General features: G+C 36.6%; 1 protein-coding gene across 1 annotated transcript in view; it reads left to right on the forward strand.

Annotated features, from left to right (window-relative positions):
- The window catches only part of syn2b (synapsin IIb), a 76,742-nt gene that overhangs the window by 32,838 nt on the left and 30,553 nt on the right, over window positions 1–13,351 (forward strand). Inside the window, exons 2-3 of the mRNA XM_032548650.1 lie at window positions 6,429–6,486; window positions 9,748–9,839. Coding sequence (XP_032404541.1) covers window positions 6,429–6,486; window positions 9,748–9,839 — 150 coding nt within the window. The remainder of the gene's footprint in view (window positions 1–6,428; window positions 6,487–9,747; window positions 9,840–13,351) is intronic.

Genomic DNA, 13,351 nt, shown 5'->3' on the forward strand with positions numbered 1-13,351 from the left:
CTCTGATTTGGAGCTTTGTATGCAGGTTCAGTCACAGTGGCAGGGAAAAAAATCTGGTTTATCAGACTAATTTGATGTTGCTGACATCCTTACTGATACTGAGAGGCTAATGTCAGACAAATGTTTAAGCATTGATTTTAGGCCTCAGTGAAAAAGGTAGTCTGTTAATCTGAGCATCTAGTGGGTGTGTTTATGTGTTTGTCTAATCTAAACTATTTGCTGTCAGAACAAGAGTTAGAATAGGAGATCATTTTGGCTTACGTCTGAAAAGCAAGAAACATTCATTTGTATATTTGAGACATGTTGAGTTTGTAACTTAACGCTTTTATTGGGATTTTTTATTTATATCACAAATGTGTTCCTCACTGTGAAAGGCTTTGTGTTTTGTGGTTTTGTAGTCTTTCATGTTCTACTTTATTTGGGGGGCAATAATAGCTCCACGGTACAAGCTAACAAACTTTCAGAAACTGAAGCTGACTGGAAAGGTTTAAATAACTGTCAAGACATCAGATTGATATAGGATCTGACATGACTATAAGAATCTCAGGAGTGTGCAGGGATTGATTACTGGTAGAAGAAACAACTGAATGTTGAGCAGCTGTGGACAGAGGGGAGCATGAGTAGAGGTGACATAGAAGCAAAATAATCTCAATGGGGTTAAGGTCCTACTGAAATGAAAACTAAATTCAAAGTCAGTGACCAAACAGATCCTAAATTATAAGTATCATGTCCTGGATAGAGACTGGAAGTTATATACTATGCTTTCAACATACAAATGCTGTGTTTATTGACTGTACTTTCATTTGTATGCACAGTGCCAGTGAAGGGGAAGCTGATGAAAGCAGAGAAGTGAAAGCACCTGGTGATACATAAGATAGGAATTTTAGCTATGACGAGATTAATAGGAGGGTATTAATCCATGTAATCCATTGTCAAAATGATTTTCTCCTCTTTTAGAAATAAAATTGTATCTTTTAACCGCTAAGTCATGTTGTGTTGCAGTTAAATGCACTGTGTGCAGACAACAGTGAAACACAGTTTGGTGACTTTCTGATAATTGTATTGCCAGGTCATGCCTTCAGAGATGTTGGGATGAAAGTAAAAGTGGAGAGGGTGGATCAAAGGGGTTCAATTATAGCAGAGAATCAGCGGCCTGATAATAGAATAATAATTCCTTTCCTTTTACAACCCTAAACCAGTTTGCAGCTTCTGTAATTATCTACTAAAGAATGAGAAAGAAAGATTAAACTACCCAAGTCATTCTGGTGATATGAATGTAAATTGAACTGCTAACAAGCTGCTACAAAATGTGGTAATTAAAACTAGTTTTAGTGCACGTATCTCTCCACTGCACTTAATCTTCTCATTATATCGTTTTATATGTAGATTTTAGTATGAAATCCACAGCAACCCAAAGTATTTTTCCGTCTCATGAAACTGATCAGAATCCTATCGGTTAATTTAAATGCACACTTTTCCTTAATGTGTCCTTACTTCAATCCAGCCACAGAACAGAGGGGAAAAAACAGATGGGTGAAAATAATTATTCATGAAGAGGCCAAACCACGGCTTGGTTATGGGAGTGAGAAAAGAGGAAAGGGTGGAAACAAAGAGGAGGCAAAAGAGGAGTGAAATAATAGGTGAAGTGTGAGGAAGCACCAGTGAATATCCTGCGATGTGTAGTAACTTAATGGGGAGCAGAAACATTTCGATATCCTTACTATGGTGACTCTTCTTGTCACCAAAACTCATTAGATGATGTACAATTCTTTGTTTACAAAGCTGTAGGATGATATTGCTTTGGGGAATTAATTACATTTTAAAATAAAATTTTAGAGGTAAAGGTTTCTGATTTAAAAAATCAGAAAGAAGAATCAATTATTACATTTTTATTCAATGTAATAATTGAATAAAAAAGAACACAGGAAATACTGGAACCAAATGAATCATTGCTTGTGCCATATTTTACTAATGCTTGATTCCTGCACTGCTGCCAAATTTTACAGCATAATTACTGCACATTATCTTGGACCTGAAATAAAGGTGTCAGCTATTCCTCCCTTTTTTATTATGTTCTCATCTCTCTTTTCTCACACACTTTGCTGAATTGATTCAAAAAGCTTAATATCTACAGGCTTCCTGAGAGTCATTGACTCGTCTGATCGATAGCAAAATTGTGATCCCATCAAGTGACCACTGAAAAAAATTAGCCTGCTGAGCTCTCTGTGCAGAGTGAAAGATATTTTACTCATGCTGTTTTTATTGCACCATAGCTCACCACCTTGGAAGGGAATTATGCATGTAATTATCCTGTTATCTACAACTCGATGTCGCCGAGATTTAGACTGCCACTTACAAGGAAAAAAATATGTCCTTGTCCTCAAATTATTTGGAGTCTCTCAACATTTTTTCTGATCAGCTTTAAAAGGTCTTGTTTATTGTGCAAATGTAAAACTTATCTTGCAAAAAGAGAGATATATATCAGCCCTCAAACATCATCTGCACTCAAATGCCAATCTGACTCATTAATTTTGATGGCTCATTTTCAGTCTTAAAGTGTCTTTTCTAACATTATAAGAACTTTTCTTTTCTCATTATTTGCATTATCTACTCAGTTTTACTCCCTGTCTTTTCTATCCTTTTATGGAATTTATGCATAATTTTCATAATAAAACTGAAAGTTGCCAAATACATAAGAACAAACTATGTTATAGTCATTATTAAATTAATCTGCCTTTCTGCCTTTACTGTACCCCACTCCTTTCATCAGATATCTATTTCAGGATGTCTGCTTGGGCTGCTAACCTCATGAATAATTTTTACACATTCAAATGTAGCTTTTCTTTTTGGTATTTTTACACTGATTTCTATTCCTTTGACTCCAATTCACATGTACATTTTGATAAATAAGACTGCCATAGCTAATTTATTATCTTTGAACTCAAAAATATTCCATAGATGAGTCCTGACTGAATCTATATTAGTGGCGCTGCTTTAAATAAATTGCCGAAGTAAATCAGCTTCATGAAGAGGTTCTTGTTTCCTAAGACTTTCCTGTATGAATTTTGGGTGATTTAGGAAAATAGTTGTACAAATGAACATTGACTAAGATTAAGATTTTAGCACCAGTATGTCTTGTAGAAAAAAGAAAATGTATTGTTATATGTTATGATTGTGTGACCAGCAGTTTAAAAAAAAAAAAAACTTGTATACATGCCAGCTGATAAGGTTGGAATATGTTATTTTCTTCAGCGTTTATGGTGATTTCAATAAAGTTGAAATCACCTTGTTTGAGTACACTGTACTCAAACAAGGCAACATGTGGGCGTATGTCTGCATGGAGCTTTTTGTTAATAAAACTCCACTTAACTGCATTGGGTTTAAGACACTTGTTCCTGCCACAAATTAGAGGAAACTGCAAAGATTACCTGCCAGGGTCGATTTGTTGTTTACAACCTCAGTATGTATCTTGTTATTGCATCTTTATCGGATTATAGAGTCAGTTGTAAGGCTTGTGTAATGTTCATCACAGAGTGATTGTTGGATTATTAAAAAAGACGATACAAATCTGGTCGTGTTACTGGATACATTGCTTGAGAGAGTCGGAAAGGAATTGTATCTTATGACACTTAGCAGAGTTCTGTTGCAAACTTTATGTTCAGTTCAGATATTAATGTCCAGATATTTTGGATGTTTTTTTTCCAGCCTGCTCTTTAAATTTGGCATTTAGGCCAAAAGTTTTAAGCAAAAGTTAGGTGTGCTACCAGCTTGGCAGGACTGTTGATCAGAGGCAGAACAATCTTTGACCACATTTATAGCTGCCAGGTAGCTAGGTGTGATAGAATGATGGAAAGGAAACAATTACGTGAAATAAATTACCGAAATAAATGGGTGAAATGGGAGATGAATGGATTATATGGTTGCAATTACCATATAAAATATACACATGGATAATTTATAGCTTCATTTAATCACCACAAGATTCCTCAAAAACATCATCATTCAGCTTTGCAGATGTCTACATATTAAATCGGCACTGAGGGACTTTTACATAAAAATGAACACCTGTTGCATTTCTGCAAGGAATTCACTTCACTGTAGAGTAACCCTTCTCTGTGTTTCTTTTTTTACAGGATTTATTTTATTATTTGCATGCCATTATGTAGCATGTTTATCCTTGCAGGGTCGCGAATGGTGCCCTAGTTCCAGCAGTCATCAGGCGAGATTACTGTGTTAATCAGAGCTAAGAAAAAAAGAAAAACGAAAACATAATTATAGAAAGATGTGTTCAAAAAGAGTTGAAATGAAGCATAACATTCTTATGATAAAGGAGCTAATATTGCCATCACACTGCTGCAGCCTTGTGTTTCTGTGGACTTCAAAGATGTTTGGCTTAAACTACATAAAGATCTATAGCAACACATTTAATTTACCAATCTGACAATGTCTGAGATGTGTGTTTTTCTCCAGCTTAGCCAGTCGGACATGTCAAATTGGTCATGCCCGATTTGACATTTCAAATTTGGCCATGTCAAATTGTGGTGTGTTGGCTAAACATGGAGGGTCCAAAATGTTTGTTTTAAACACATGCAGCATAGCAATGGAAATTACAAACATGCTACTTAAAGCTTGTGGCGGTCATTCATTAGTAATGTTGATTAATCTCATACTAAGAAATGCTGACGCTGTGTTTGTACTGATGATAGCTCACTGTACCATTCAGGTTCACTTCAACACACGTTTCTTGTACATGACAGAACTTGATAATTCATAACCTTTGGTTCAGATATTTATGTTAAGACTATTATTAGATATGCCAGCACACATGGCAAGATGAAAAACTGTGTGAGAGCAGCTCAAATGTTTTGGTCAGATGATCTGTTATTGATGTTGTTATTCCAATAGACTGAATGAGGGGAAACAAGATCTGTGCTGTAGCTTTAACAAAATGAGTTAAATCTCACCAGTCACCTCGTCCATCAACATCCTTACGCACTTTCCTTAGGCACTTTGAAGTTATCTCTGAACTGTTTCGATGTATGGGGTTTTGTTATCATGCAGAAAAAAATCTTCTGAAAATCAGGCATGAAACCATTTTGTAAAATACTTGGCAATCCTTTGTTTTCCAGGATGACACACACATCTGTCAGTTGCAACTTTAAATAAATCACACCTTTGACCTGTGAAATTTCTCTCATAAACTCTCTTCTGATTCAGACTCATATCTGGTGTTTTTTGACATGTTATGCTCCAAATAACTGCTGGAAAGTGATGGAGGGGAATAAACAGGACACATTAGCTGTTTTTCAACAGAACACTATAATTATGCAGCTCTGTGTTGGACTGACATGTGACCCACAGAGAGTGATCGCACATTAAATGTGACTATTCATTACTTTGGGACTAATGAAAGAGGTTGTTTTCAATAAATGTTTGGAATAAACTGAGATATTGTTGAATTAACATTGTAGATTAAAAATGTATTTCAGTTGTCACATGAGTGACTTGGTGTCATTAGGGCAACAATTCACACTGTGTATTCTGGATACACTTAAGCTGATTCATTTCCAATCTAAAGTCACCCATTTTACTTAAAGTTGTCGATTACTGGAGGTTAGAGCCAGAGACTGAATGGTTCCCTCACAGATGGTCTGATTCTGATGAACCATAAAATTTGAACCAGATGCCTCTTCGCTACATGACAAAATGTCCAATGTGGGTATAAAACAGATTTCTCACTGACTTCACAGAAAGAAAGGCTTGCAATTAAAAAGCGGATTCAAGATCTGAGAAAAAAAAACAGGCAATCAGCTATTATTTTTAAAGGACAAAGTTAAATTACAAATCTGTAAAATGGCATCACAAACACTGTAGAGGAAGTAATAAAATTCTTGAACACTAACGTTATCACTGACATGATGAAAATATAATGCTCTTTCTAGGCCAATAGTTCAGATGTGCTTTATTTAGCATCAGTGTCTGATTAGATGATGGAGTCAGTGCAAAACCATCTGTGATCCTTGCATAATGAGACGTCCCGGGTATTTTGGGTTATTTTGGCTGAGGTCGTTTATGTCCCCTCGCTGTCAGTCTATCTCTTCCATTCATCTCTCCATCTGTCTACTGTTGTGTGTTTACTCGGGTCCATGTCACTCTTAATCAAATGACAGCACAGAGAACATCAAGAGAACCGGTGAACATGCATTATTTAGACTGTGAGAGAAACTTATTAGCTATTGGTTCTCAGTTAATAAAAGTAGAAGGCCCACAGTTGCTAATCTAGAAAGCCGCTAGATGTTCAGGTACCTACTTTGAGTAATTTGATCTACAAGATGCTGTGCTCCAGTAGAGGGCAGCATATACAACTGTGAAGTTTGAAAATGGCATTCTAAACCCTTTTCTCTCACTCACTCTCTTTTTTTGTTCAGGGCAAAAGTGTTCAGAGGAAAGAAGATCCTTGGGGAATACGACATCAAAGTGGAGCAGGTATCATATTGATTTTTGTAGCTATGATGCATCAGAATAATTAATGAAAAGGTTAAAGGGGATCATGACAGAGATAAAAGGAAGCTGACAGCATGTTCAGCATCATACATGGAAATATCTACAGTTATTTCAGGTCCGTAAAGGTTGAATTTGAAGGGTTTCATTGATCTATAGAAAGAAATTTATTTACTATTAGTTTTGAAGTTTCAGGATCTTACATAATTTGGCACCTGCCACATTATGTTGAAACAGTTTACACTTAGACTGTGCAAAGCTCCTTTCCACAACATTTCAGAGCTAAAACTTTACACTGATTTCAGTGCCAACTATTTGAGGCAAACAGTCTTTATTGTGGTACTATTGTCAATTTCTACACCAATTATTCTTTAAAATAATTACCTACAAATTATTTCTGTTATACATTTCTTATTATATCAAGTTTGAGACAGACGGGGACAGATCATAAACCATCGAGCAATGTTTAGAAATCCTTTTTTTTCAAGTTTGAGGTTGTTCCTACATTCGAGGTCTGACATTCAAGAAACATCAAAATAAGTTATTTTATTATTTTTTGACCCTTTCAATAACATTGTTATGGTGAAGAGTAATTTTGCTAAGATCATCTCTAATAAGAAAAATGATATGATGGTGTTTGCTGCTAATTTTGCAAAGTTTCTGTTGAGTGAAGCTGCTCTGTCCTTCAGCCTCACCTGGAGAACTTCAGCATTAGCAGCTCTCCACCTGGTTTGCTTATTTTGTCTTTGACATTTTTTCCCCATATCTTAGTGTCAGATTTGTAGCAATACAAAGATATTTATAAACATATAAACACAAAGTCAAATTATATGCAAAAGTCAGATCACTTAGAGTTTATTTCTTCTGATTCTACAAATATTTCAACTAGATCTGCCACTCTTTCAAAATGTAACCATGTTTTGTTTTATTTTAGAATACTTTATTTTGGATTTTTTTAGTAATAACAAATAAAGCACAATTCAAACAATGAGACATACTTTAAGTAAAATACATTTACAATAATATAACAGCAACCAAATGACAAGAAAGACTGGATGGGGGTGGGTAGGATGGGGGAGGAGGGTAATCAGCAAGGATGAAATAAAAATGTATATGAATTAGAAATACAGTAGGTTGAGAGACAGATGGTATCAGATTTGCTCATAAATCCTGTCGAGTCCAGCTCGATTAAAGGAAGATCAATCAATCCAATGTGCTGGTAGATTTTGCAAATACCTTAAAAATGGCTGCCATATTTTATAAAAAGTCTTACTTCTATTCTGCATCCAATAGGTTATTTCTTCTAGGGTCACAAAGCCATATTTTAATTGGAAGGGGGGCGTCTGATTTCCATTTTGTTGCAATACATTTCTTAGCAATTGCCAAAAGGACTTCTGTAAGTTTCTTATCATAATTTGTCTTTAGATTGGAGTTTGTAAAGTTCCCCAATAAACAAATTTCCAGTTCTATTAGAATTGTGATGCCATGTATGTCTGATAACGTTTTGCAAACTCCCTTCCAAAAGCCCTGCAATTTAGAGCAAGTCCAGGTAGCATGGAGGAACGTTCCTTCCTCCACGCCGCATCTAAAATGAAGAGGAGACATATTGGAGTTATATTTATGTAATTTTTATGGGGTAACATATAACTGATGTAAAAAATTTTATTGTACTAGTCTAAATCGAGCATTTAGAGTAGAGGTGAGACCTTCTCTGCACAAATTATTTCATAACTGCCTCTCAATAAGTATTCCCAAATCCTTTTCCCATTTGATTCTGGAACTATCCATACCATTAATAGTTAAAGTTGACATGAGTGCTGTATACACCCGTGAGATGATTTTACATAATGGCTGACTGGCATAACACATTTCCTCAACGGGAGACATGCACGGTAACTTCCAACTTTCTTTCTGATTAGTTCTTATGAAGTCGCGAAGTTGGAGAAAGCCAAGGAAATCTTTATTTGACAATTTAAACTTTTCTTTTAACTGCTGTAGTGACATAAATACTTCCTTTTTGTAGCAGTGCTCCAAACGCTGCTACAAGATTCCTTTTTCCTGCCAGGATCTAAAGTTACCAGACTGAAAATTTGTTGGTAGCAGTCCATTTCCCCATAACGGGGTTTTAGGAGAGAGCCTTCTAGCTTAAGCAGTTCATGAAGTTTATACCAAATTTGGATTCACTGAATTATTAAAGGGTTATCAGTTAGATTGTTGATAGTTTTATTATCCCACTTATAAAGCAAATATATTGGCATCTCTTCTTTTATCTCTGTTGTTTCAATTTTGAGCCATGAGGGAGGAGCCTGCAAATCAAACATCTGTGCCAAGAACCTCATCTGAGCCGCATAATAGTACTGAAAATTAGGGAGAAAATTTGGGAGCTTCAGTCCTCCATCCTCCTACTGCAGCGATAATTTATCAAATGTAGCTACGTTTAAATCTGTGACTTAAAAACCACCCAGACGTCCAATAAAAACCACTGAAAAATATTTTTGTCCTCTAGTTACACTTTTGCTCAAGGTATCTGTTTCAAGTCTCCCCTATAAAACATTTTGGTTTCATATTGGTTTCGCCAACTAACCAGCAAACCATTTTGCAACACATTTTGGTTGCTTAAATGTCAAATGTCTATTGTCAGGGGTTTCACATTAAACTGTTTCACACCTAATAGAGCTTAACGTGAAACCTCAAGCCTCACCACAGAAATGAAATATGCACCAGACGAGACAGAAGTCGCTGGCTATGAGTCACAGAGAAATCCTTGCCGTGTCTCGAACCACACCAAAGAGTAGCAACTTGCATTATTTACGAGAGCAGCAGCATGGTCTATGTCTGCAATGACGTGAAGTCAAGAGTATGGAAACAAATAAGCGGTGCATGAACAGTGGTTGGGTGTTTTACTCACCCCTGTGCATTGGAATGCACTAGAAGTTAGTGAAAATGAAAAATAAACGATTCATTGATTTGATTTCAAAGCAAACCCTGCAGTTCAGACAGTAATAAAAGTAGCCATAATTATTCTGGGGTAGATTTGATATAATCAGAGCTTATAACACAAAAACCTCCATCTTAAACCTGAAAGCAAATTGAAGTAATTTTCTTATTCCTGTGTTTTCAAAGTATCTTTATTTATGTTAAGTCACAGGAATAATGAGGAAATGACTTTTTCATATAAGGCAGCATTGTTTTTAACACCATAATGTAAAATTTAAACTGACTTGTATTCCCTCTCTGTCCCTACAGGCTGAGTTCTCGGAGGTCAATCTTGTTGCTCATTCAAATGGAACCTGCAATGTGGACATGCAGGTCATCAGGGGCGGCACCAAGGTCGTCAGGTCGGCTCCACATGCCTCATCTACACACTTATGCACATAATAACTAACCAAGCAGTTGGTTAATTGCTAATAAAATCTCCAACTCTGACCACATAAAATATTTTAAAACCAAACTGCCTTAATCAAGCCTTTGCACACAATTCCTAAAATAAAAAAAAATAATAAAAAAGCAAGATTTAAACGCTATGACGTCTGCTGCAGTGCCCTGGAAAAGTATTTTGCAAAATCCGTTTACACTATTGACTATTGACAGTGTATTTTATTAGGCTTTTTATGAGATAGACCTTTACAAGAAAAAATGTTTGTTGGATCCAAAACGATTCAGTTTTGTCCAATTTTCTTCCTATAACAAAGTACAACATTAGAATTCTTATTAGAATTGTTCAAAACATAATAAAAACAAACCAAACCTCATGCTGAGACATGTTCTAAAAGGTATCTCGTCATCCAGAGAAACCTTTATTTCCCATTTATTTTTAAATTTTACATCAATATTTAACCATTGATAAACAATGTTCTGTTACGTTTCTGTGGTAATAACTGATGATCCACAGGCTTCTCTTTTCTGTGAAACAGAAACCCCCAAGAATGTGCTTGAAAGTAATAAGGTGACTTGTTTACTGAAAGCAATGACAAAAGGCAGTACCTACAGTCTGGCGCAGTTGATGTGCCTGCGAACATAAAAAACTTACCGTAAACCAGACAATAACACACACTCACACATACCACAAACCCCCACTGACTCAACACAAGTGCTCAGCCAAAGGACTGGCAGCATTTAGCCAAGAATCTAACGCCCCTGCAAAGCAACAAACAAGCAACAGGAAATGAAGACGGCAGCTTCAGTCTGGTAATCAGCAGCTCTGTCTTGACATTCTGCTTTATGAAGGGGTGGTCCACACACACTGCTGCAAGGAATGAAAGAAACAGGAGCAAATGTAACAGATGGAGATCCAAGCAAGCTTTTATTTATAAAAAAAAAAATCTAGTTTACATGTTTAATTCTCAAAGTCATGCTGATGGTGCTGTTATGTGTTTAGGATGTCTTTGTAAAATTCCTCCCAGACCTCTGAAGTTTTTCTACTTCTTCATTCTCCCCCAAACACGGGTTTTCAGTGGAGACAGTCATTAAGGTTACAACACAAACATTAGCCCTTCATTCCTAACTTCAGTGCTGGGTTTTTAGACCTCGGCGTTCCTAACTATCTGCATTTGTCTCAGTAATTGCACTGTGTCCATCGATTTCAAGTCTCAGCAGTGATTTGCTAACTGCTCAGAGACTGCAAGTTGCTTAGTAACCTCCATCACTTCCCAGAACATGTCACTATACAATCCACAACTTTCCTCTGTCTGTTCTTATCATTTTCTCTTGCTATCCTTTCTTTCTCTCTTTATTAAAAAAACCCTGATCAATAAATGCATTGTTTCTATTGTTTAAAAGCAAAAGTTGGAACTTGAATGGTTTTGTTTATTGGAAAAAAGGGGACAGTCATTGAAGGCGGCATTCACAGTTTGAGTACTTTGACTGCAGTTGGGCACATGCTGGTTTTGTCCCAGCAGTATACTTGAAGCATTTGCTAATCTCTCGGTACGTGCATGCATGGTTACCTTCCATCTGCTCAGCCAGGTCAAATTACACCAACTCACTGGCACTGAACGGACAATCACTTTGGACGGAACAAGATCCTGAAAGAGACTTTTATTTCTAGATTTATTTTTTTCTGGTCCAGGGAGTAAAGTTAGGTACATGCTTAGTATTTCTGCTGCTATCAACAAACCTAAAAGCCTTAAAATGAAGGCTAGCATATCCATCTAATAATTCACAAGAGTCACAAGTGAATAGTGAATAAATTATGTGCCCATCAGAGCTTTTTATTAACGCAAAGTAGTCCAGATTCCCTAGAAATTACAGCTACTGACAGATGAGGACGATATCACTAGGAGTGGTAAAAGTAAAGACAAGTGTCTTGATGGTAAACAAATTTTTTTTGACTGAGGCATAATCTCTACAAGCTGCCATTCACTCTTTTCAGTTCCTGTTGTAAAGCTGCTTGCTGCTACAGGAAATTAGAAAAGTAGAAGTGTTGTGACGTGTTTCAAAGGTCCAACCATTTAGATAAATGATTATTATTTTCAGTAGTTTTCAGTATTCCTGTTTCAGAGAATGTTATACCCTACTGTCCCAAAGTTCATTGGCTTGCAAGTCTATAAAAAGCCAAGACTGCAATACTTTAACTACAATATGCACAGGTGTGTTTTGCTAATAACAAAAATATGCAGTATAGGAGGCAAATGCGCCTTTTGTCTTCATGGGGAAGTTACAGTATGCTTGATTGCATGTTCTGAACTACAGTCAAATTTAAAGTTATTAAAAGGACATTTTTACTGACTAAATTTGTTGGTATCCTTTCCAATATGCCAGTCATGCCATCACAAAAAACTTGTTTCATTCCACTTGTAAAAAAGTACAAAAAATACTCGAGATAGACACTTCTATAGCAAAAAAACTTGTTTTTTTGGGGGGGGGAGTTTTATGGATGACAAAAAAGAAGCAGACCTCTTGCAGAAGCAATAAACATTTTTCACTGCTGCAAGAAAAAGTCTGACACTTTCAAGAAGAACACCCCTATTGTTCATGGCAATAAAACAGAGTCATTTTCCATTGGGAAACCAAGAAAAGCTGAAGCCAAAATGATAGTACGACTTGTTCCTCTTCATCAGCTCAGTTGACTTCTAGGAATTGAATTCTTTCTTTACGAACACCCAGTTGTGTTGACACTTTTGCAGTGATGTTCCTTTCTACCGTTTTATTATAACACCACTCTCCATTTTCTTTAATGTCAGAGTCATTACTCACCTCTGTCCGCTTCTCTGCTCTAGCCCACATTCACTCACTTTCTCACTCACACCGAGAAACAAGGATGGGCAACAGGAGTCATTGCCCATCTTTGTCAACCTTTCCCTGAGCTGAACTGCAGTGAATATTGTGACTGATCGTAACCTGCTGGTCACATCTTGCTTTCCTGACTCTACTGCTGTGGTTTTTTACACTTAATTTGTATGGGGAGGCTTGCTCAGTTAGAAATGTATGAGGAAGAAATACATTTAAATATAAATGCATGAAATTAAACAGCCTTTAGAGTCCACTTACCATGTTAAGGATTATGTATCCCTTGCTCCCTCAGCAGATTTCTCTGCAGTTCTTCTGCTGTAACTGCTAATGCTGCAGTCGGCCACCTCAGTGACACACGTCGCCAACAGCTGAGTTTCACCTTCTGGTGATGAGGTTACCCAACAGGACGAAATGTGTGGGAGGGCTACACAGCTTCCTGCTGTCCTGCCTCAACCCCATGCTAGAGGCCTAACACCAAAATAACCTTCAGACTGAACTGCAAGGCCATAATTATAGATGTCAAAACAAACATGGAGACTTGTGATTGTTAGCAGAAGTCTCACATATTAGGCGGGAAGACAGAAAAACACAAGCAAAACAAAACACAAAATTATATATA

The sequence above is a fragment of the Xiphophorus hellerii genome, chromosome 20 (assembly GCF_003331165.1).
Source record: "Xiphophorus hellerii strain 12219 chromosome 20, Xiphophorus_hellerii-4.1, whole genome shotgun sequence".
In the NCBI taxonomy this organism is placed as follows: domain Eukaryota; kingdom Metazoa; phylum Chordata; class Actinopteri; order Cyprinodontiformes; family Poeciliidae; genus Xiphophorus; species Xiphophorus hellerii.